This window comes from Aspergillus sydowii (genome assembly GCF_001890705.1).
Source record: "Aspergillus sydowii CBS 593.65 unplaced genomic scaffold ASPSYscaffold_7, whole genome shotgun sequence".
Classification (NCBI taxonomy): Eukaryota; Fungi; Ascomycota; class Eurotiomycetes; order Eurotiales; family Aspergillaceae; genus Aspergillus; species Aspergillus sydowii.
This window is the reverse complement of record NW_024467865.1, coordinates 471,832-493,425: the sequence shown is the minus strand read 5'-3', so window position 1 is coordinate 493,425 and position 21,594 is coordinate 471,832. Positions and strand designations below refer to the sequence as shown.

The following is a 21,594-nucleotide window of genomic DNA, read 5'->3' as shown; positions in this document are numbered from 1 at the left end:
TCCAATACTTTAGAGCCAACCCCCCATTTCCCTCTTAAACAAACATCGGGGTTCCTACCTTGTGGTAACTGGTACCAACATTCCGCGGCGATTCAATCCAGACCTTGAAAATCATCATGTCCTCATCAGGTCCTTTCCGCATCGTCGAGCATGTGGTTCCCTGCCAGCACATCCGAGAATATCCCGGTGCCACGGCAAACGAGCAAGAGGATATCCTGAATTTGGCTGTGAGACAATACATTCCCTTGGATAATTCTAGTCCCCAGCCAGGGGATGTCACTATACTTGCGGCGCACGCGAACGGCTTTCCGAAGGTATGAGATCATCGTTAGCCAGGGTCATGGATAGCCAAACCCATACGCATAGTTCCCCGAGTACATTCCTTGGCTAATAAGAGCTTGAATAGGAGCTTTACGAACCCCTCTGGGAAGAAATACATGCTCGGTCAAAAGCGAATGGGTTCCGGATTCGGAGCATTTGGATGGCAGATGTCGCGCACCAGGGACAGAGCAGTGTGGTGAACGAAGACCTACTGGGAAATGATCGTAAGTGAAGGCCTTCGATGCCTACACTGCGCGCACAGATATTGACCGTTTACACGTACAGCCAGTTGGTTTGACCATCCGCGTGATCTCCTCCAACTTGTTAATGTGAAGCGGCAAGAGATGCCGCGCCCCATCATCGGTGTCGGACATAGTATGGGTGGTGCACATCTGTTTGTCTCCAGCGCCCCATCTACCACCCTGATACCGTATCACTGACCAGGCCCTTGCCTTAGTGTCCAATTGGCTAGTATACATCCACGCCTAATTCACAGCCTTATCCTGCTCGACCCCGTCATCCAACGACAAACAACCCAACTAGACCCCGCCGACCCAGGGAAGCAGAAACTCGTCATCGCTAAAACCACTCAACTCTCCACCTATAGGCGCGACAAGTGGCCGTCTCGGAAGGCTGCCGCAGAGTCGTTCAAGAGAAATCCTTTCTATCAAGCCTGGGACCCTCGCGTGCTAGAACGTTGGATCCAATATGGCCTCCGAGACCTCCCTACGTCCATCTACCCCCTCAATGACCAATCTCCCTCGACTGCTTTAGAGAAAGGCACAAACACTGAACGTCCTGTCACCCTGCGAACAACACTTCACCAGGAAGTATTCACCTTCTCCCGACCCAACTACGACGGACCGCCTGGGTTTGCTGTCCCCGTGAACAAAGTAACACACCCGGACCTCGACCCAGACATTTTAGGTTCTTGGCCTTTTTATCGACCGGAGCCGTACCGAGTATTTACCCAACTCCCGCACCTCCGTCCAAGCGTACTATACATTTTCGGTGGCCAGTCAGACATGTCTTCGCCGACCATGATGGCGGATAAACTAAACCATACAGGAACTGGTCTCGGTGGCAGCGGCGGTATACTGGCAGGGCGTGTCCGAGACGTGGTACTAAAGGAGAATGGGCACCTCGTTGCGCAGGAAGCGCCGGTCCAATGTGCCGAGGAAACTAGCAAGTGGCTGGGCCCGGAACTGCAACGGTGGAAGGAAGAGGAGAAGCTGTTCAGGGACCAGTGGAGCCGCAAGTCAAAGGTGGAGAAAACGACCATCGATCGTCGCTGGAAAGAGCATGTACCGGCTCCTGTGCGGCCCAAGAAGGAGGCTTCAAAGTCGAAGCTGTGATGCGTTATGCAATTCCTAACGGCACTAGTACATACAACTAGAGTATCTCGCATTAGAATTACACATACACTATTTTTTGAGTGGGTGTCATTTCTATAAAGCTCTTGTTTTTCGGTCTCTTTCTATATGTTATCTAGTTTCAACCACCCAGGAGTGGAAATGTCTATCAGCGGCCCAGCCCAGTTAAGAAGGCCCTAGCAATAACTCAGATAAAGTATATAGCCACTCGCCAGTAAGGTATCCAACGCACACAACTCCATAACAACAAGGCCCCTCCACTGAAAAAGGTATGAATAGATAGTCGAAGGCAGAGGGTAAAAAGCGTTTAATCAGTGTCTCAAAATACTTTCTTAGCCGATCCATTTACGTTGGTCAAGGTTCGCACGATCTCAGGCGTATTCCAGATATGCGGCCACCATAAATGGTATTCCTCTTGGCGTTTGTTCAAGCAGTGGCGTAGCCAAATACCCCATACGATGTAAAGATATGCGCCGGTACCGGTCATTATATGCCTTTGGTCAAACCGAGTTAGCATGGGACTGTGGTTTAAAATATGGGATATCCGTCACTTAACCTACCACCAGCCATGGCCTTCAAGCAAGATACCCCAGGGAAGGCCGACTTCTCGGCGCCACACTCGTATTGTACTACAGAAATAGTTGTCCAGGTTCCAGATTGCGAACCCACCCAAAAAGACACTTAATCCGTAGCCAACCATGAACCACATTGTCTTCAGAGTCTTCAAGTCCCGGACATTCTCGTAGTGTTGTCTTTCCTTGGAAAGGACGGGGAGACCCTGCCTTTTCCGTTCAAGGCGGTCCTCCTCGGTTGTATGCCGCCACGACGGACGGAGTTCCACCTCCATTGTGTACATACTCCGTACTAGCACGATGGCAGTAAGAAGAGCGTATGCGTTTTGGTGAAATACTGGATTCTGAAGGTAATGATAGTAAAGAGTGATGAAGACAGCCAGGGCAGAGAGGAAGATAGCGAGGAAGATTCGGTAGCTGACCGATCTTGAGTAAGAGAAGGAGGCGTAGCACATCAGGCATGTGGTGTAAATCATAGACAGCTCGTCGACTAGTTGCATTGGGTCTAGCAAACCGAGGCCAGTTAGCTTTCGCGATCCCAAAACCGAGTCCATGAAGATCGCTTACATTTCAATGTCGAGTGAAATAAAAAGCTGCCGGTACCAACCACGATGTACCCATAGTACGCCACTTGGAAAATTGTATCGTGCCCATTGCGCCGACAGCTAAGAATTCCTTTCACTCCGAGCATCATAAACAAGAGATTCGTCAGGGTATTGACGATCTCGGCGGAGTAAATGGTAGCATAATAATCCTATATACGTATCAAACATTAACCTCAGTCCACAGCCAAACCCATCGAGATAACCAAGGCAGCGACTCACCTCTTCGCACCAGTTCAAAGTCGAAGTAACAGGATGCCAATACCCATCCCTAGGAGGCGGATACGGAATGGAGAGAAGCCAGGCCATTATAGCCGGAAACACAGACGCAGACCCCGGTAGGAATCTGACAATACCTCTCTCCCAGAACGCAAGCAGGAAAAGACGGAGAGAAGCAAGGGAGAAAATTTAATACCGCTGAGGAAGTAACAGCCTTATGGGCTTTGGTTCGCATCAGCAGGAACCGTTCTTAGACTCAGGTTCGCCTGTGACGTCGACAAATCATTATGTCTCTTTGGATGCCGATTGGCTCTGGGGCGCCTCCGCAGCTTCCGGACAACCGCCTGGGGATTGGGTTCATTGCAGCAAATTGCGCGTACAGCCGGCTCAAGTGGCACATTTATTGCTTCTCGGCCGCTACAAAGAATCATCTATACACCCAAAGATTCCCCATTTGGGACTTTCAAGTCGATCCCACAACTGCACATCCAACAAGCACTGAATTACCCACCGGCGAGGTGTCATTACCGTACTAATACAAATTTTACCAAGCGCATGCGGAGACAGCCAATCAACGGTCGCTCCGCAAAGCCGCGGATGACTTCATCAACGTCTGAAAAAAAATACTGCGACATCTCTCATAAATCACCGCGATACATCCACTCCATCCACCCGTACACAATCCCCTGACTCCTGGGCCTGAAATGTGGGCCAGATCTCCTTGGACGTGACCGTGCTCAACAACGGTCCAACTTCCGGTCTAAAATACTGCGCCCTTGTGCGACAGAGATACCTATTGAACCCCGGTTTTTTCCCGCGGAAGCGCTGGAGATATCGATATGTCCAACAATGCCAGCTCTACCTACGCACCTCCCCCGGTGAGGACGGTCTCAAAATGTATCTATATGCCCATTTCATGGATCAATCTCTTGAAACCAACAACAGTGACTAATTGACTGAAACCAGCTTCCAAAACCACCTTCCACTTCGGAGCTGGTCTCCTCTCGGGTCTCACTTCCTCTATCCTTCTGCAGCCAGCAGACCTCCTCAAAACTCGAGTCCAGCAATCCCACCATCATGCCTCTCTTCTCTCAACAGTCAAAACAATCCTTTCCTCTCCCAATCCAATCCGCAATCTATGGCGTGGAACCCTGCCTTCTGCGCTCCGTACGGGCTTCGGCTCAGCTCTCTATTTCACGTCTCTCAACGCGCTACGCCAAAGCCTCGCAACACCCATTGCCCTCGCAAACGCTAACCCTAATAATGTCGCTAACGGCACAATTCTACGCTCCTCGCCGTCGTCTTCATCCGCTCTCCCTAAACTCTCCAACACCGCAAACTTAGCCACCGGAGCCGCTGCGCGGGTCGCCGCCGGGTTCGTCATGATGCCCGTTACTGTCATCAAAGTCCGCTATGAGTCGGACTACTATGCATACCGCAGTCTTTACGGCGCATGTCGGGACATAATGCGCACAGAAGGAATTCGTGGTCTCTTCGCTGGATTCGGTGCAACCGCTGCGCGAGACGCCCCATATGCAGGCCTTTATGTCCTCATCTACGAGCAATTAAAGCGGCACCTAGCGTCTGCGACGACTACTGCTCCTGAAGCGGATCATCAGCTGAAATCGCCGTCGTCTTCGTCTATCAATTTTGTTTCAGGTGGTTTGGCTGCTGGGCTTGCCACGACGATTACGAATCCATTTGATGCGGTAAAAACACGGCTTCAGCTTATGCCAGCAAAGTATGGGAATATGATGCGTGCCGTTCGGTTGATGATTCAGGAAGACGGGGTCCGGAGTCTGTTTGGTGGGTTGGGGCTGAGGATTGGGAGGAAAGCGCTGAGTTCCGCGCTTGCGTGGACAGTATATGAAGAGCTCATTCTGAGGGCGGAGACGAGGTGGGCTAAGACGGAGGCGAAGGCTGAGGTGGGGATTTAATACTAACCTACAAACCGAGTCTGTAATGTATCATGCGTGGGAATTTTTCATTGTTTGGGTTGCGGAAAGGTCATCATAGATCATTCATTCATGACTGTATCGTGTATAAATAGCAAAAAATCACAACTCATTTCAAAGACCAAGTCAAATATAAACAAATCACCCATCAAACCGTGCACGGGAACGAGTAGCGAAGGTAATGGTCTCAAGAGAGAAAGGGCAGATAGGGATATATAAGGGAAGAACGTCGATAAGTAGACAAAAAAATTCAACATCCAGCAGTGGATCGATCAGGTGAAGATCCATGACCGCCGGCTAGGGCTCTTCTTCCGCACAAGGTACATTTTATCCTTGTTCCGGTCATTCACCCTGAGTTCAGTCAAGGTGTTAGATTTTTCGGTGATAACCTTGCCCTCGCGCAATCGCCGGCTGTGGGCGAACAGTTCCTCTTGGAGTTCTTCGCTGATCCATGCCTTGATGATCATATAGTTGCCGTCGTACTGGAATTCATGTCAGCCAGCAATACATCATAAATTCTTAACAACTAAACTTACCTCATCCCACGACCAAGGGAGCTGATAGGCAATCAATGTGTCTGGAAGGAGATGCTTGCGGTGGACCTAAAGAACGTTAGTAGCGTCCATCGCAAAGTCAGATCGCAGCATCGTACCTTGATCCAAGTCGGTTTGTTGGCGTCTTCCTCCTTCTTTTCTTTCTTTTCTTCTTTCTTTTCCTCCTTCTCTTCTTTCTTTTCCTCCTTCTTGTCCTTCTTATCCTTCTTGTGCTTCTTGTTGATAATGTCTTCGATCTCCTCCTCCGTGTAGCCGAATTCAACTCTCAGGCGTTCCCTGAACTCCCTGTCACGCTGCTCTGCTGCCTCCCGCTCGGCTATTCTGCGTCTCTCTTCGGCAAGTTTCCACTCCTCGACGGCAGCAGCCTTCATTCTGGCCTCCTCGGCTCGTTTCTTCTGTTCTTCGAGGGCCCTCCTTGCCTCCTCATCGCGGATTTCTTTCTTGACCCGTTCGCGCTCCTCTTCCTCATCAATCTTGCGCTGGAGCTCCACAAGCCTCTCATGCTTTAGCTTCCGGCGCACCTCTTCTTGCTCAGCGGATTCACGCTCGGCCGCCTCCAACCTCTGGAGCCTATATCGGCGTTCAGCCTTGCGCTTCTCCTCCTCTAGACGTTCGTGCTCCTCGTATCTCTGAAGCCGTCGCAGCCTGTCGCTTATATCGTCTTCATATCGGTCTTCCTCTTCCCTTATGAGACGGACCTCATGCTCGCCATGGGTTCGGGAGAGCTGCCGCTCAAGCCGCTCAATCTCTTGTTGCTGTCGGAGGAGCTCGAGATCCTGGCGGTGATCATTGTGTTCGAGCACCCGCTGGTCAATGAGGAGGTCATAGTCGCGGGGTGGCTGGAGGGGCGAGGGCTCCCGAGAGTGGGAAGCGCTAGTACTAGCACGAGCCCGGCGCTGAGGACGCCGTAGGTAGGTCTCGTCCTCGGACTCATAAGGGTCTAGATAGTGGTTGGTCTCTTCGCGGTGGTTATCGCGACGATCCTTACGAGCCTTGTTGGAACTCGTATTCCGAGAGTCGTTTTTGATGTCAACGATGACGGCAGTTGGTTGGGTTCGCTCGACCCGCTCCCGATCGCGCTCCCGATCGCGCTCTTGTCGGGTGCGACGGGCACCTGTCGAGGCGGATCGGTGGATACGGACATCTTCGTGTACCCTGTTCGGGCTCAGGTAAGTGTTGCTGTAGCTGGGCCGAGTGCGGGAGATGGAGCGTCTTCTATGGGTGCGGGGATACTCCATCATTGAAGTGTCAGATTCTGAGTAGTCAGTCTCAGAGTCGGTGATGGAAAAACGGCGGTGTCTAGGCATCTTGCGAGACAAGATAACATCCAAATAAATAGGGCTTGAGGGATAAATTTATCGCAGAGGGAACACGAGGGCTAATGCACGGTAAGAACAGTCCGGCGGCTCGATAACGGACTGAGCGGCGGGGCTAAAATAGGTGGACGAGGGGAAGGGCCAGCTGAACGTCAGGCACCAACCAGAAAGTCGAAACGGGATAAGGATGAAACAGACGATGAGAAAACGAACAAAACCGGGAGAGAGGAAAGAGAAAAGAGGCGAGAGGGCGAAGGTCACAAAAGCAGGCCCCTCTCTATGGCGGGCGGTTCAGCTGGAGTGGGAGATCCGGTATCATTGGGCCATTGGGCGGCTGATCATCTGAATGAATGAATGAATGACGACCAGGCTCTTCATCGCAGGCTTGTGCAGGTGGCTGGGCGCTTCCTGGATGTCAAGATTTGCTTTGCTGCTGTCAATTCTGCGGCGCTACATAAACACCGTTGGTTCTCGATGTCGGGAGTCTATTCTTAAACATAGCGACTACAACCAAGGAACACGACGGTTAATCCCGCGCAGCATCCAGGGCTCAAGTCTTTGGGGAACGAATGGGCATATCTCGTAAGACATGACTCCAAAGTTCCGACCGCCGACTTCGCTTCCAACGATCGGAACCTTGGAAGAAGCAGTATGTGGCACCAATTAATATGGGGGGGTATTATTGTAATTGTGCAGGACTGGCTGGGCGACTCGCCATCGCTGGGTCCCTCTGACCTCAGCGGCTCAGCCCTTCCAAGTCAACGACACTTCTTATCCTCGCGAGTGAAACCCAAGAAAGAATCAGTTCCGGTGAACCCCCGCTCATCGGGCGAGAAATGAGAATGCTTCATATCCGGTATGGTGTTTTCTTTGGCACCAGGCTGACACCCGCAGCCCGCAGCTTTGACCCAGTGCCTCCAATCCCAGCCCTTATCAACGCTGCCCTCCTGGGGCCTTGAGGGACTGATCACCGAGGTCTAGAAATCTCCCAAATTCTTAAAAATGGGACTAGTGTTTCTCCTGGCACCGAGTCTCGTATTTGATTTCGTCTATCCTCCTCTCGACTCCAAATTAAATTTGGGGAGTTTGTGCTGATACGAGCCTACCAACCAACAGGTAGGTATATTCATCAAGGTATATTACCGCTTCTTCTCCTGGATTAAACCAGTATCTTTAAAACCCCTGTATTGTCGACTTGGTAGCTTCATGGCACGTCATTGGCAAAGAGGTAAAGCTTTCCTCAACAACTACAACTTGTGGAATCTTAATATATAATCATGCTGTCAGCCAAGGAACATCTAGTGATTGCTCACCTAACCATCTAATCCATACCCTTCCGGTTTCCAGATCGCTGCAGATAGCTTTCCTGCCTTGAAAATAAATATTACACAATTGCAATGCCTCCTTCCCCTTTTGTGCCGTATGTGCTCATGCCCACGCAGCACGGATGTTACCATCCCATCCGTCGGGCGACAGCTCATTTTAGCAGCAACTACTCAGCAACTCGCATCATCCAGATTCATGTGCTAGTTCCATAGATCGCTGGCCACAGGGGAAAAGCGTGACAGCTCGCTACTGCTAGCCGTTTAATTCCACTTGCGAGGATCAAGTGGCAAGAATCGCACCTTTTGCATCCTCTAACGTGCCATTTCTTTTGTTAGTACTTAACTGAACTGCCTGTTCCTCCAAATATGGGGCGCAATCGAGAGCCGATGGCACTAGAGTAGGCAGGTATATGTTGTTAGGGGCGATGGCTTCTTAACCTGGAAGCAAGCACTCGTAAATGGCGTCAGAATTTTTGTCCCATTCGTAGGTATGTCCCCATAATAGAAGATAAAAAGAAAATCACGCCTTTCCACCGGACTTCAATATGGCCTCCAAGTTCTCTCGACTATTCTTAAACGTCATCTCCAAATAATGCATCCTCTTCTCCAGCCCCTCAATCTCCCCCCTCAGCTCCCCACTCTCTGTCGTTATCCGCTTATCGACCGTTGATCTGGGTACGCCAACAAACCTACACGTAGCAAGCAACAAGGGTCAGCATTACATTCTGTCTCGACTCATATTCACCCATCTCGACCCCATTGTATCCTAGGGAAGGCCAGAGGGCCAACCTGGCAGAACGCAGAGCAAACTCACATCTTTCCAACCCCCTCGTAAACCCTCGTATCACCAGGTAGCGACCCAATTTCCTTCGACGTGAGCTCGAGCATCCGAATATCGCGATTCTTGCTCGTCATCTGCGCCTTTGTGATTCCGATTTGTTGCTGCGAAGTGATCACCCGCGCTTCGATTTCTTGGAGGAGCTGCCATTAAGAAGGCCAGCTGCGTTAGCGAGTTCGTTCCACTGATATAGGTTTGTGCGTGCATGCTGGACTTACCTTCTGGAGAGCTTCATTTGGGATGGACATGTTGGGAGATGCGGCGGAGGGGTTGCGGTGAGGTGGGGGTTTTTGGGTTATAGAGGTTCAGGTGCGCTTCGTGAGCTTATGCTAAATCCGATGGGAGATTCAGTATCGGTACAGCCAGGTTATTAGTAATGACGAATAGCCCTGGGTGGTATTTTGCGACTGGGGCTTCTTGTTGTTTGTCTGCTCCGGCGAGGCGGCCGACAAACTCCAAGATCCTTATCGGCTTGGCCTGGCAATATTTAATGCCTTAGGCATAATTTTATATTCAGGCATTCACTAGGCGTAAATGACTATGAGGGCTTAGGCTGGGTTTATACTTCAGTAGATTCCAACTTCATTATACGCGTTTAAAACTCGGAACTAGTTTATATCTTGTCATTCTTGGACTGTTTTTGGTATCTGTGCTTAAGTGATTTCCCCGATGACCAAATCCATATGCCAACTCCGTTTCCGACACTGAATGTCGGGAAGCTAAGAAAGCTGACGGCAGATCGAAATTAATACATCATGGACGCCCTCATTTTATTGTAATCCCCGCGCGTTATAGGTCCGTATTTTGCAGGTTTATTTTCGCCCATGCAAGATGGTATGCACTCAACGACGGTGTCATCATCCGGGGACACGAAATAAGGAATCGAGTATCGTTCGCGGGTCATCCGGTTCGGTCCCTCGATTCGATCAGACAGCTCTGGTAAGCTCACTCTGTGATTTGTAGAGCATAATCGATCTATAAATAATTAGGCTATGTCACGGTACCAGATTCCAAAACCGATGGATCGGACCATTGCTCCATCTCTGTAATAAATCTCCCACGTTCATGATAATGCTGTTCTTCACCGGGGGCGCTGGTACAAACTTGCCAGGACGTGAGATATCTTCTACCTCCAGTCCACCACAGTCATCTTGGAAGAGTAAAGTTATCGAGCTCCAGTCAGTGTGCGCGGCGCAGCGACTAACTCGATCGTTTTCCAAATCCTCAGCTGGGACTGGCAAGTAGTGAAGCAGTCGAAGCTGATTAGCATTTCCTGAATGTTTTCTCGCTAGGTATTCTGCGTCCTCTAAGTTGAGTCCTACGGCCAATGCCCGGAGAATTTCCTTGCCGACTCGGTCGCAGTTCCAGTAAAATCGGGTCATGAAGTCTCGGAAGCCGGGTAGATTCTCATTAGGAAGCCATTGATTTGGTTGACTAACGTCGTCTTCACTACCGATATCGAAAACTTCCTTAAAGCATCGTGAGCGCGGCCTTCAGAGCCCTAAATCAGACTAGAGGAGGCGTCGGTAGATTTGCTCATGAGACAGGCAACCGCGCACCTTAACATCAGGCACTTCTCTCAATTTCCTCCTCACTTCCTCATCATTTCCCGTGCTCATGGTCTGAGAGACCTTTTCGAGCCCAGGCCACGAGTATCCGCGATGAACGGCCCATCCCTCTGGATGCGGGGCTTTCATTTTGACCTCGTCCGGAAGCGCAAACAACCTTTTCATCCACTCGAATGTCTGGTCGATCTCCGATCCAGGTAATGAATGGTTGATGATGCGTACGAATCCTACCCGCTGGCAGGCATCCACGAGCTCTTGAGCCACGCGCTGTCGAGACGCTTCATTCCCGATGTTATACCACGGCGTAAAATCCACGACTGGAAGTTCCATTATCGGGGGCGGACGGGCTGATAATACAGGGTATCTTTCGTAGCAGCCCAGTAACGGTTCAATGAACCATCCACCAACGCCAGGATGTTCAGCTGGCAAGTCCGCTGACGGTCACATGTTTTGCAATCGTCATACATTGTACCGGTAGGTCAAGTTTGGTTCACTTGTTGCTCCAAAAATCGGTTGTTTTCAAGCTTGATCCTAGGATCTGTACACTTTGGACAAAAAAAGCGTCTCTGTTTGACAAGATTACTGCCTTACTAAAGTGACCTGAGTGATGCAATATACTCCGTATGGTAGTGAGGTGGTTGGGGTCTCGGACTGAGCATCGGGCGGCACTGCTCTTGGCGCTCGTGGGTTTCAGGCCCACCCACGGATCTCACTCTGGTTTGCCGCTTCGAGTAGTTTGTTGATCGCCAGCCACCTCACCGTCATCGCTACCCGACAGAAGAGCCCTGAACTATTGGAGCCGCTTGATGAGACATCATTTTTGCTCTTTGACAAATATTTCATTGTCTTTATCACAGTTTGTTTTTCCATTGCGGCAGGTCGATCCAAGCCCAACCCTCGAGAATGAAGATATCCGGCTGGATTGCGGCCGCATTCCTTGCCTCGAGCGCACATTCGATCGAGACCGTTCCATTCGATGCCCCTATCACAGCAAGCCCCGATACAAGCAGGAGAGCATACGATGTCTTACAACTTCTGAAGAAGCGCGATGGCAACTGCCCTGGAGGATACAACGGATGCGGTGACCTAGACAACCCAGACATCTGCTGCAGATCGGGGTCTATATGTACCAGCGATGAAGCACACCATATAGCATGCTGTCCGAGCAGGGCAGCCTGCACTGGCACAATTGGGGCGGGGAGTTTCAATTCCCCTCAAACGTCAGATGCGACGCCGACAAACGACAACGGGCCTCAAGTTACCGGGTCGACAATATCGGGCGCTTACCCATTCGTCGCTGTACCTACGTCTTTCTCCGATGCCGATGAATGCTCTTCATACTATGAACGATGCCAGGGCGACTTTTCTCAGTGCATTACACACTTTGGGGGATATGGAGTTACTGTGACGGGAGGAGGAGCGGACTTCACTCAGGCTGGCGCGCCAGGTGCGGCTTCGACATGCTCCAGCTTGAGAGAGTCCGCATGTCACGGTCTTAACCTAGGAGTTTGTGGCAATTACGAAGGCGGGGCTGATGGAGCAGGGTCAAGACGGACTTCGAGCCTTCATGACCTCGTTGTTGGTGTGGCTGTCGGCGTTGCTGGGTTCTTCATATGAGGCAGCAGCAAGCACGGACAAGGATATGACTCTGGATGAACAAAAACTTTTCATGGAAGTTTGTATATGATGATGTTTTTGATGGATATATGGAATGACTATATGAGTAATGCTCGATACTGCAACTGTACGTTTAGTTTGTATCTACTGGTTTTGATCTCAAAATCAAGGTTATAATATGGCCGGCTTGGCAATGTCAGACCCGACCTTCAATCTCTCACAGTCACGGACGGCCAGAATCCTTGAGAGAGTAAAAAATTTCCGACGTCAGGACTCGAGAAATGCCACCGACAATTGCTCAGACACACCGCTTGATCGTCATCACCCAAAACCTGCAGCACAAAGGGCGGGACTGACAGGCTGTCCCTGCAGTCTCCAGAGGGAACAACCAGTTAAAAAGGCAGTGAACGAACAAAGCCGGTGGAGTGCCCGATGCCTGATGAGTGACTAATGAGCCAGTGCCAATCAGTACCTGATAGCGAGGCTTCCAGACTTCCAGCAGATACGAGAGAAGTGCCTGAGTCTCGACAGATAATCAAAGTAGTTGCCACCTCGTGAGCAAATATTGTGACCTGATTGATTGAGCATGAATTGGCCGCTGACTCTCCTCGTGAGCGTAATAATGGCTGACACTATTGCCCAGCATGGCCAGATGCGGGGATGTTGCACGGTGTTGGAGGGGCTTCTCTGACTTCAGGATGGATCCGTCGAGCAGTGACGAAGCTGGACGGGAAAAAATAATTAGGGTCCAGCCTTTGAAATTCCTAAAATAGAAAGCGAATGACTCCATAGTGATCGCATGGATCCTTCGGCCGATTGGTGGTATTTGTCTCAGAAATGCGGTGGTTGGGCTTGTATATTTACTTGCAGGAGTGAGGAGGCTGGGAAAATCGGCAAACGCCTGCATGGGCACGATAGCTCCGGCTCCCCTCCCATGCATTTTTCTTCCCTCTTCTCTTTCGATTATCGTTAATTTACTTCTCGCCGGGCTCTTAACGGATTTCTACATTCCACCTGTTTGCTGAGGGGAGCCGCTGTTTTGATCTGTTGATCGCAGTCATCATACGGCGGGATCTCAGTCGGAGTCAAGAGGCCCTGCAGCCAACAATTGCGGCTGTCAGGCTGTCATCGCATTCTTGACTGTTCCCGTACCGAGCGCCCGAAAATTCTCGGACTGCCATATTCGCAATGCATTCCTCACGATTACTACAGTCGGCGACATCGATACTGACATTGTTGAGCTGGTGTCAGATCGCACATGCCAGTCCGTTAGGGCCGACAGCGGATGAGGGGGGCAGCCTTGAACAACGATCTTGCAACAACCCCTGTGGCTACTACAGCCAGCTTTGCTGTGCCTCCAGCGAAAAATGCATTACAGACGATAATGGCCAAGCGGTCTGTTCGTCTTCAGGCGGTTCCGGCGGTGCAGGTGGAGACGGAGCCTGGGAATACTATACCAGCACCTATCTCCAGACCGAAACCGATGTCCAGACACTCACATCTGTATGGAGCAGTTGGGTCGCGAGTCCGACAGGCTCGGGAGGGGGCTCCGGAAGTTGTCGAGCTGAAATCGGAGAGAGCCAGTGCGGCAGCAAATGTTGCGGCGCTCAAGATATCTGCAGTGACGGCGAGTGCGTTTTGGCTGCCACTACCTCGATTTGGGCTACTGATACGGCCACTCCCGGGGTGCGCCCGACGGACTCGAACACCGCTACTGAAACCGCGACGACAACTCAAGCTTTCGAAACGCCTGTGACCACAGATGGGTCCCCAGCGCTTGGGATCGACGCTCCGGAAGACAGCGGTGGCGGCCTAAGTGGTGGTGCTATCGCTGGTATCGTGATCGGAACACTTGCTGGTGTATTCTTGTTGTTCCTCGTCTGTCTCTGTCTGTGTGCCCGAGGGCTTTTGAACAGTATTCTTGCTTGCCTGGGCTGCGGCAAGCGAAGAAGACGGGAGGAGACATACGTGGAAGACCACTATTCGCACCACACGCATCGGCCTCCAGGCCGCACATGGTTCGGTGCGGGACCATCTGGTGGTGAACATGGCGGCGAAGGTAAATCGAAATGGGGTAGTCTCGCAACGATAGGAATCATTCTCGGTGCGATTGCACTTTGCCTCGGACTGAGGAGAAAGAAGGACGACCACGATGAGAAGAGCAGCGACTACACCTACCCAAGCTATTATAGCTATTATACCAGCACAAGTAAGATTGATCACCTAGTTTAGTCTCTCTCACTGAAGCATCCTGCTGACAACTTTCTAGCCAGCGAGAGTTCAGACCGACGGACAAGAAGGAGCAGACGATCCGGACGATCCAGATCACGGGCATAACGACTAATGATGAGACTGAGAGGGGACGGCATGACTTCAAGAGAGTTCTTAAATATGATTTGACGCTTTATTGACCTTTTCTATACAGACGGATGAGGCGCGCGACGGATGGATCTGGCTGATTGCCTTTACCACCGCAACTTTTCATTCTCCTGTGGGAAATAATTGTATTATGATGGAAATGACTTGATGTGTTGCATGTTTAATATTTGGATGTACATACTAGTATAAGTATAAAATGAGAATGTGAATATCCTTGTTACCACTTCAGCAGATATATTGTATACCTGACCATATCAACTGCTCCGCTAAGCCTTCTGATGGAAACAACAACCGCCGCCCAACAGCTTAAACTGCAATGAAGAAGCAGCTGGCAAGGGGGATGCATGTACGGTGCACCAAGACAGGACTCTTAGCCACTCATTATAAGTAGTCTTAGACGGTCCAGTTATGCGCCCGTCATTATAATCCGTGCGCGGAGTGTAACGTGCAGCCCATCCAATCGAAGTTAGATAGATCCGCGACAGCGAGATAATATCGAAGATGAATATTAGTGGAACTTGAGCATCTCTGAGCCGGTCGGGACGATTCCCTGTTCTGCATCGATGGGCTAAAGTTGGAGCTCAGCTGAGTCTGAGTCAGGTTCTCGAGGCCCGGTCGGAACCTGCGTCTCCCCGCCTCCCGGAGCCCGAACCTCGCTCGCCTCAATCATCACCGTTTCACATCCAATCCAACCTTCTGGCTCCCACTCACTGCGGGCGTCTATCTCTCATTCTATTTTCGCAACCGGCTTCGGCATATCGATCAATGAATCTTCTCTCGATTTCAACCAACTGACCATTCCTTGTTCCCTTCAGCCCTCCCTACCGTCAATTCGATTTTTCCGGTCGGTCAGGGCGGATTCCAGCACACTCCTAAGTATCGATCCTTCGTCGGCCCGCCATGCTTCAAACGCAAAGTCAGCACGTCTTTTCTCATCAGCATCAGTATCCCCAGGCTGATGCCGCCTGGTTGCAACATCAGCAGCAGCAGCAGCACCAAGCCCAACACCACCCGCATCAGGCACAGCAGCATTCTACGCTTGTCGCCCAGCAACATGCCCAAGTTCAGGCCGCTGCTGCCGCTGCCGCCGCAGCTCAGCAACAGCACTACAATCGTATAGCTATGGCCGGCAATGCCGCGTCCAGCAACACAGCTCAAGGAGTGGGTGCTGGAGGCGTCGGTGGGGATGGCGCGTTGCCGGGTGCGATGTCAATGATCGATGGCGGAGTTAGCGATGAGAATCGCAAGGTTTTCATCTGGGTTGCGGAGCTTTTGGACCCGAATCGCAGAGAAACTGCTTTGATGGAGCTTAGCAAGAAGAGAGAACAGGTGCCTGAGCTGGCACTTGTCATCTGGCACTCCTTTGGTAAGCCCCCCCTCTCTTGGTCACCCGTCAGTGTATGTTTCCGAACAACGAGGGCTAATTTAATTTCGCTGAACAGGTGTCATGACCGCACTACTCCAAGAAATAATTTCGGTATATCCGCTGCTGAACCCGTCGCAACTTACTGCTGCGGCTTCAAATCGGGTTTGCAACGCATTGGCCTTATTGCAATGTGTAGCATCTCACAATGAGACCCGCACCCTCTTCCTCAACGGTACGTGGCAACTTTGATATTGGCAACTTAACTACCCTTACTGATCCTTATTTCTGTTGCGAATAGCGCACATTCCTTTGTTCCTTTATCCCTTTCTAAATACCACTTCGAAGTCTCGCCCTTTCGAATACCTCCGCCTCACCTCTCTGGGTGTCATCGGCGCGCTGGTAAAAAATGATTCGTCGGATGTCATCAACTTCCTTCTTACTACCGAGATAATCCCTCTCTGCCTTCGTATAATGGAAACCGGCTCGGAGTTAAGTAAGACAGTCGCTATCTTCATTGTACAGAAGATTTTGCTGGATGATATCGGTTTGGCATATATATGTGCAACATACGAGAGGTTCTATGCCGTGGGAACGGTTCTGAGTAATATGGTCACTCAGCTGGTTGAGCAACAGACTGTGAGGCTCCTCAAGCATGTTGTGCGCTGCTTCCTCCGGTACGCTCAGTTTAACTCCAGTGTCGCATTTTGAAGCATTACTGACCGATTGATAGATTAAGCGATAACAGTCGCGCCCGCGAGGCTTTACGCCAATGCCTTCCCGAGCCTTTACGAGATGCCACCTTTTCGTCGGTTCTCCGCGACGACGCAGCCACAAAGCGGTGTCTCGCTCAACTTCTAATCAATCTCTCCGATAACGTGTCCGACGGCGCACCTGGTGTTGCCATGTAAAAAATTGAAAAGCATTGCTTCCGTTCGATTTCGATTTCTTTGGGTATACTTGATACACTTACGACTTGCATGGGACAGGTTTAGGCGAAAATGGGTTATAAGGCGCAACTGCGGTATACATGCATGATGGGGAGAAGAAAAGAGAAATAACACAAAAATAACGGAAAGGATACCAGCATCAAGAGGGGATTTATTTGAAAGATCAACAGAGATGGTGTTCATCAGCATACTGGGCTGGGTTTGGTTTCCTGACGGTCAGGCGAGGGGGTTTGCTTTCTTTCCGCTGCTGCTATTTTACCATTATTGTCTTTTTGCCTCTACTTCTAACTTGGGTTCTCTTATTCCCCTGTTTATTTACTCGGATTTCTTTCGGCCATTGCGGTACGTGACTGCTTGATTGCGTGGATATTGATATGGAAGGCGCTCTGTTTCTCTGTTCTTTGTTTCATTGTGCTCTACGGTCTTTTTCCGCCTCCCCGATATGAGTGAGATAGACCTCTGATGCAAGATACCAAGATCTAGTTATGTGTTTCGTTAGTTGGCTGAGACTCCTGGCTTTTAATCGTCAATTGATTGCATTGTTACTTTATATTTGTCTTCCTTGACGGGTATTTGTATAATAACATTGATTAATCGCCTGCAATGCAAAAAATTTCCTCTTGTCGCCTCTGTCGAATTGCTGGGTCAGCCTTATCGGAGGTCACCTGACGGGCGGATCTCGACGCGCGCCTTCGGAGATTGTGAGCTCATCCGTCCTTCTCGCCTGAACACACCCACCATTTGGAGTACATCATTTTTTGGTTTTTAGGACCGAAGCCGCAGTTATACGTTGAACCTCTTCCCAATCAGACCTACTGGCATCATATTTGGGGATCGCTGCTAAAATTTCAGCTCGCACGTAATTTGCCCCTGCGCCGCGGCGCCTTTTTTAACGGTCTCGATCCGCCTTCATGGTATCGCGAAAGCGCACCCGCTCCGAGGTGGACGCTCCGACGGAGCAGCCACGCGAGGAGCCTGGCTTGCTCACGCAGCTTCGGAACTGCTGGGAGTTTGCGAACCTCATGCAGTATATCGCCATCTTTGGGAAACTTATGAAAATTGACGAAGATTTTGGAATTGAAGTATGCTGAACCCTTCGCTCTAAATCTAGGGCTAGACTCTCCCCGATAGCTAGCTATTCTGTATTTCGCGGACTAACATACTTCTCTTGCCTAGGATCTGGAAAACGAATGTCTTAAACCTGAACCTTCCGAGAAGCTTTTGGAGATTGGGCTTTGTCTCCTGAAATGGGTTTCGTCGCATCGCGGACTTACGTACGTGAAATACAGCTCTACGGACACCTTGCAGAAGCTGATACGTTTTATTCTATGATCTTAGGTTCGATAATTTTGACGAATACACGCGAAGGCAGTACAATGCGAAAGCCTCGCACCTTACAAACCCCTTCGGGTACGACGAAGTCCCGAACAGGTTCTTGGATTTTGACGTCTTTTTGAAACTTCAAGTCCTTCATCAGCTTACCGTCTGGACGTTCTGGAACCCCGATCGGATCCGTGATAAGATGCCAGCACAAAGGGAGACGGACCAATTGGAATGGGTGAGTACCTAACCGCCCCAGCCTTGTGGCCCATACTAACAGCGCCCAAGCGTATTGAAGAAGTTGGATACGACCGTCAAGGCCGGTACTACTATATTCTAGATGATAACCGACTCTACCGGCGTACCGACCCTCCTCTCCCTCCCCCGAAACCTGCCAAGTCCAAATCCAAGTCCAACCCCAAGCCCAAGAGAAAGAGTGCGCGAGCCGTGAGAGCGTCGAAGCGGAGAAAGGTTACCGGCGACGACTACGATGATGAATCCGAGGAGGAGAACACTGAAGTGAAACTTGACGTCGAGGACCAAGATCCCTTCGAGGGGATGAAATGGGAATGCATCGCCGTTACGCTAGACGATTACAAGGAGTTTTTAGAGTCACTACGAAACACAAGAGATGCGGACGAAAAAATACTCAGGGGTAGGATTGAAGAACAAGTACTCCCGGTAATTGAGCAGGAGGAAGCATCCCAGGAGCGCCAAAGGGTTAAGCGCGAAAAGGAGCTCTTCAATCTCCAACTACTCGCTGGTGCTAAGAGGTCAAGCCGCATCGCCCAGAAGAGCGAGAAGGAGCGACATGATCGGGAAGCCATTGAAGCTGCACAGAAACACGAAGAAGAACTCGCTGCCGCTCGCAAGGAGGAAGAGAGATTGAAGAAAATGGAACACGAGCGGCATTCACGTATCATGACGCGCGAACAGCGTATAAAGGAACGTGAAAGAAAACGTGTGCTGCATGAGGCCGAGTTGCAACGAATTGAAGAGGAGCAAAAGAAGCTTGAAAGAGGTGAGAGCCGGATTTCCGAACGGCAGCTCAAGTCGGAATTGGAGAAACAGCGAAAGAACTTGGAGGATCTCTCCCAGGAAGACGAGTGGGTCTTCGACTGTTCTGGCTGTGGTGTTCACGGAGAAAATATTGTAAGTTCGATTAACAAGCCAAACCGCGTTGCCCTTCTGTTAACTTGCATAGGACGATGGCTCCCATAGCGTTGCGTGCGAGAAATGCAATGTGTGGCAGCACAGCAAGTGCCTTGGGATCAAACAGAATGAGGCTGAGAGCGAGGACTTCCATTTCGTCTGCCGGGATTGCAAACGCCGCGAAGAAGAAGCGAAGCTCCCCAAATTGCCGCCGCTCAAGTTCAAGGTTAGTTCTTCGCCGCCTGGTCCTGTTTCAGGCCACCCAGACGGTACGCCGACCGGTGCGTCGAAGGCCGTTCCAACTACGACAGAACCCAATGCTGCTGCGGCCCGGGCGGTCGTCAATGGATCTCCGACGAAACAACCGCACCCTCTGCCACATCCGCCAACCCATGCTGTGCCATTTCCCATTTCTCCTGGGCGCCGGCCTCAATCATCGCACGCAGCTCCTTTCAGCCCATCTCGCGCGCCGTTCTCCCCTTCAAAAGGTGTGAACGGCCATGTTTCTTCTCAAGAGCAGCCGAAGCTGCCTTCAATCCATCAATTCCCACTCAATGGCCGTGGCCCGCCCCCTCCAGCCCCGAATTTTACACGGCGACCTTCATCCTCTCATACAATCAACAGCCCGACCCTCCCATCTCCCATTCAAAATAGACCATCAATGTCTCCCACCCAAGGCAATCGTGATGTCGGACCTCTTGCCGGTTTCCCACCTATGGCCTCTTCCGACGGTCCCGCGCCGTGGACGCCACATGGACAGCATCACACTCCGCGCCCTAGCACCGGGAATCAGGCTTCGTTTGCTTCAATTCATAGTGGAAACGTATCGTTTACAGCGACTCCTAGTGCGAACCGGGCGTCGTCCCCTCATTCTCAGCATATTCTATTATCCGGCCTTAGTCCTACCAAACAATCTCCACGGCCGGCGACTGCAGGAGGCATGGCTGGTGCGCCGATCCTGCCGCCAGTACAAAGACTAGAACCAAGCCCCAAGCTTATGGGAAGGAGCTCACCCGATGCTCCGATTCCGCCGCCAGTGAAATGTATGACCCCAGAGCAGGAGGAGCGCAGGCAAAGAGAAAATGCAATGGGACTACACAGCCATCTTTCGACAGCTTCCAACGGGCAACAAGCAATGTCTTCCCCATCAATCAACCGGATCCCTCCTCTAGAACCGTCGCCCCGGGTACCGAAGCCCGAGCCTCCCACTCAGCCAGGTTCTCAGAGCTCGAACCACCCATGAGTAACACATCAGAAAGTTAGTCGATTGTATGCGCATCAATGAAATCGCCTATATCGCGCAACTTATCCTTCATCTTATTACGTTATAATTTTCATGGCGAGCATTTCAAAGTCAGCTAAACAAAATTTAAGCTGTGGGTCCATCGTTATTGGCGCCTGAAGTCTGTGCTTTGGACAAATCTAATGGGTGTGGAAATATTACCCATCAATAAATCGGTGGTTATTGCCGTCGCCGGAGCAGTGGGTACGCCCATGAGGTTAATTGAACGACAAAAACTGAGACAGTCCAACACCACTCGGCAGCTTCCCGCTTCCTGTCTCGGTACTATTGGCACCATTTTGTATAACATCGGCTGTGGAGGAGATGTTTACCTTTTATCCTCCTCGACTTTAATCTTCAATCTCTCATCTGCCTTTTTCCTTTTTTAGTTCTTTTCTGTTTTTCTAATTTCATTATTCATGACACTTGTATTAACAGGGCGGAAGGGTGCATACAAATACACAATACAAGCTACAGGTTGGGTCAGGTGCAGTGGCTGGCGTTAGTTTATGGCTTGTACATAAGACAAGACAATTCAGTCTATCCATTTCACTTCATTGCATTGCATTAACCCACGATATTCCAAATCGTAGACCTCTCTAAGTACGTCCTCTAACCGACAGACACCACTTGCACGTTGTACAACCTGCAATAGCCCTTTCCTTCCCCCCTCCCCACTATCTCCGTCTCAACTAAATTCATGTGAAATCAAAATAAAGCTTATGCTAATCAATCCTATTATCCAAACCCCGGTTTCCCAGTCCGTCAACAGACAGACCATTATCCCGATCAGGTTGGATCTATGCCGTTGTCAGCAGATGTCCACAGCCTTTAGCTGCATGTGCTATGCATGTTACATCAACTCCGTACGTACCTCGTCGCCAGCAA

At 50.6% G+C, this 21,594-nt stretch overlaps 11 protein-coding genes across 11 annotated transcripts; 7 read left to right on the top strand and 4 right to left on the bottom strand.

Annotated features, from left to right (window-relative positions):
- Nucleotides 1-116: 116 nt before the first annotated feature.
- ASPSYDRAFT_154367 (putative toxin biosynthesis protein) lies at nt 117-1,676 on the top strand (the record flags this gene model as incomplete). The annotated part of the gene is made up of 4 exons (XM_040842366.1): nt 117-314; nt 407-545; nt 607-715; nt 779-1,676. The coding sequence occupies 4 exons, from the start codon at nt 117-119 to the stop codon at nt 1,674-1,676; spliced, it is 1,344 nt and encodes a 447-aa protein (XP_040701286.1).
- Nucleotides 1,677-2,013: 337 nt separating this feature from the next.
- ASPSYDRAFT_58997 (ceramidase) lies at nt 2,014-3,177 on the bottom strand (the record flags this gene model as incomplete). Its single annotated transcript, XM_040849618.1, has 4 exons — nt 2,014-2,188; nt 2,255-2,771; nt 2,834-3,020; nt 3,091-3,177. The coding sequence occupies 4 exons, from the start codon at nt 3,175-3,177 to the stop codon at nt 2,014-2,016; spliced, it is 966 nt and encodes a 321-aa protein (XP_040701285.1).
- A 359-nt stretch (nt 3,178-3,536) lies between these two features.
- On the top strand, nt 3,537-5,191 carry ASPSYDRAFT_46631 (putative mitochondrial carrier protein). Its single transcript, XM_040847276.1, has 2 exons — nt 3,537-3,984; nt 4,054-5,191. The coding sequence occupies exons 1-2, from the start codon at nt 3,927-3,929 to the stop codon at nt 5,022-5,024; spliced, it is 1,029 nt and encodes a 342-aa protein (XP_040701284.1). The 5' UTR covers nt 3,537-3,926; the 3' UTR covers nt 5,025-5,191.
- Nucleotides 5,170-7,086, bottom strand: ASPSYDRAFT_1056088 (uncharacterized protein). The gene is made up of 4 exons (XM_040839851.1): nt 5,824-7,086; nt 5,695-5,718; nt 5,579-5,644; nt 5,170-5,524 (listed from the first exon to the last, which is right to left on the bottom strand). Exons 1-4 carry the CDS (start codon nt 6,901-6,903, stop codon nt 5,315-5,317), a joined length of 1,380 nt encoding a protein of 459 aa, XP_040701283.1. The 5' UTR covers nt 6,904-7,086; the 3' UTR covers nt 5,170-5,314.
- Nucleotides 7,087-8,757: 1,671 nt separating this feature from the next.
- ASPSYDRAFT_58994 (putative prefoldin subunit 1) lies at nt 8,758-9,323 on the bottom strand (the record flags this gene model as incomplete). The annotated part of the gene is made up of 3 exons (XM_040849617.1): nt 8,758-8,926; nt 9,052-9,218; nt 9,294-9,323. 3 exons carry the CDS (start codon nt 9,321-9,323, stop codon nt 8,758-8,760), a joined length of 366 nt encoding a protein of 121 aa, XP_040701282.1.
- A 497-nt stretch (nt 9,324-9,820) lies between these two features.
- On the bottom strand, nt 9,821-10,973 carry ASPSYDRAFT_58993 (isopenicillin N synthase family dioxygenase; the record flags this gene model as incomplete). The annotated part of the gene is made up of 3 exons (XM_040849616.1): nt 9,821-10,050; nt 10,106-10,544; nt 10,635-10,973. The coding sequence occupies 3 exons, from the start codon at nt 10,971-10,973 to the stop codon at nt 9,821-9,823; spliced, it is 1,008 nt and encodes a 335-aa protein (XP_040701281.1).
- Nucleotides 10,974-11,546: 573 nt separating this feature from the next.
- Nucleotides 11,547-12,260, top strand: ASPSYDRAFT_154302 (uncharacterized protein; the record flags this gene model as incomplete). The annotated part of the gene is made up of 1 exon (XM_040842355.1): nt 11,547-12,260. One exon carries the CDS (start codon nt 11,547-11,549, stop codon nt 12,258-12,260), a length of 714 nt encoding a protein of 237 aa, XP_040701280.1.
- Nucleotides 12,261-13,448: 1,188 nt separating this feature from the next.
- Nucleotides 13,449-14,492, top strand: ASPSYDRAFT_32623 (uncharacterized protein; the record flags this gene model as incomplete). The annotated part of the gene is made up of 1 exon (XM_040844995.1): nt 13,449-14,492. One exon carries the CDS (start codon nt 13,449-13,451, stop codon nt 14,490-14,492), a length of 1,044 nt encoding a protein of 347 aa, XP_040701279.1.
- A 1,047-nt stretch (nt 14,493-15,539) lies between these two features.
- On the top strand, nt 15,540-16,913 carry ASPSYDRAFT_32622 (Rcd1-like cell differentiation family protein; the record flags this gene model as incomplete). The annotated part of the gene is made up of 4 exons (XM_040844994.1): nt 15,540-16,005; nt 16,082-16,237; nt 16,304-16,679; nt 16,736-16,913. The coding sequence occupies 4 exons, from the start codon at nt 15,540-15,542 to the stop codon at nt 16,911-16,913; spliced, it is 1,176 nt and encodes a 391-aa protein (XP_040701278.1).
- A 106-nt stretch (nt 16,914-17,019) lies between these two features.
- ASPSYDRAFT_1056282 (uncharacterized protein) lies at nt 17,020-17,497 on the top strand. Its single transcript, XM_040839853.1, has 2 exons — nt 17,020-17,294; nt 17,436-17,497. Exons 1-2 carry the CDS (start codon nt 17,125-17,127, stop codon nt 17,449-17,451), a joined length of 186 nt encoding a protein of 61 aa, XP_040701277.1. The 5' UTR covers nt 17,020-17,124; the 3' UTR covers nt 17,452-17,497.
- Nucleotides 17,498-17,863: 366 nt separating this feature from the next.
- Nucleotides 17,864-20,667, top strand: ASPSYDRAFT_32621 (putative PHD finger domain protein; the record flags this gene model as incomplete). The annotated part of the gene is made up of 5 exons (XM_040844993.1): nt 17,864-18,034; nt 18,129-18,226; nt 18,291-18,510; nt 18,561-19,424; nt 19,477-20,667. 5 exons carry the CDS (start codon nt 17,864-17,866, stop codon nt 20,665-20,667), a joined length of 2,544 nt encoding a protein of 847 aa, XP_040701276.1.
- Nucleotides 20,668-21,594: the final 927 nt, after the last annotated feature.

Coding starts and splice junctions, on each gene's coding strand:
- ASPSYDRAFT_46631 (XM_040847276.1), top strand. CDS start 3,927: ATGTCCAACAATGCCAGCTCTACCTACGCACCTCCCCCGGTGAGGACG. Junction 3,985..4,053: donor GGTGAGGACGGTCTCAAAAT/GTATCTATATGC, acceptor GACTGAAACCAG/CTTCCAAAACCACCTTCCAC.
- ASPSYDRAFT_1056088 (XM_040839851.1), bottom strand. CDS start 6,903: ATGCCTAGACACCGCCGTTTTTCCATCACCGACTCTGAGACTGACTAC. Junction 5,719..5,823: donor CGGAGGAGGAGATCGAAGAC/ATTATCAACAAG, acceptor AAGGAGGAAGAC/GCCAACAAACCGACTTGGAT. Junction 5,645..5,694: donor ACAAACCGACTTGGATCAAG/GTACGATGCTGC, acceptor AACGTTCTTTAG/GTCCACCGCAAGCATCTCCT.
- ASPSYDRAFT_1056282 (XM_040839853.1), top strand. CDS start 17,125: ATGGTGTTCATCAGCATACTGGGCTGGGTTTGGTTTCCTGACGGTCAG.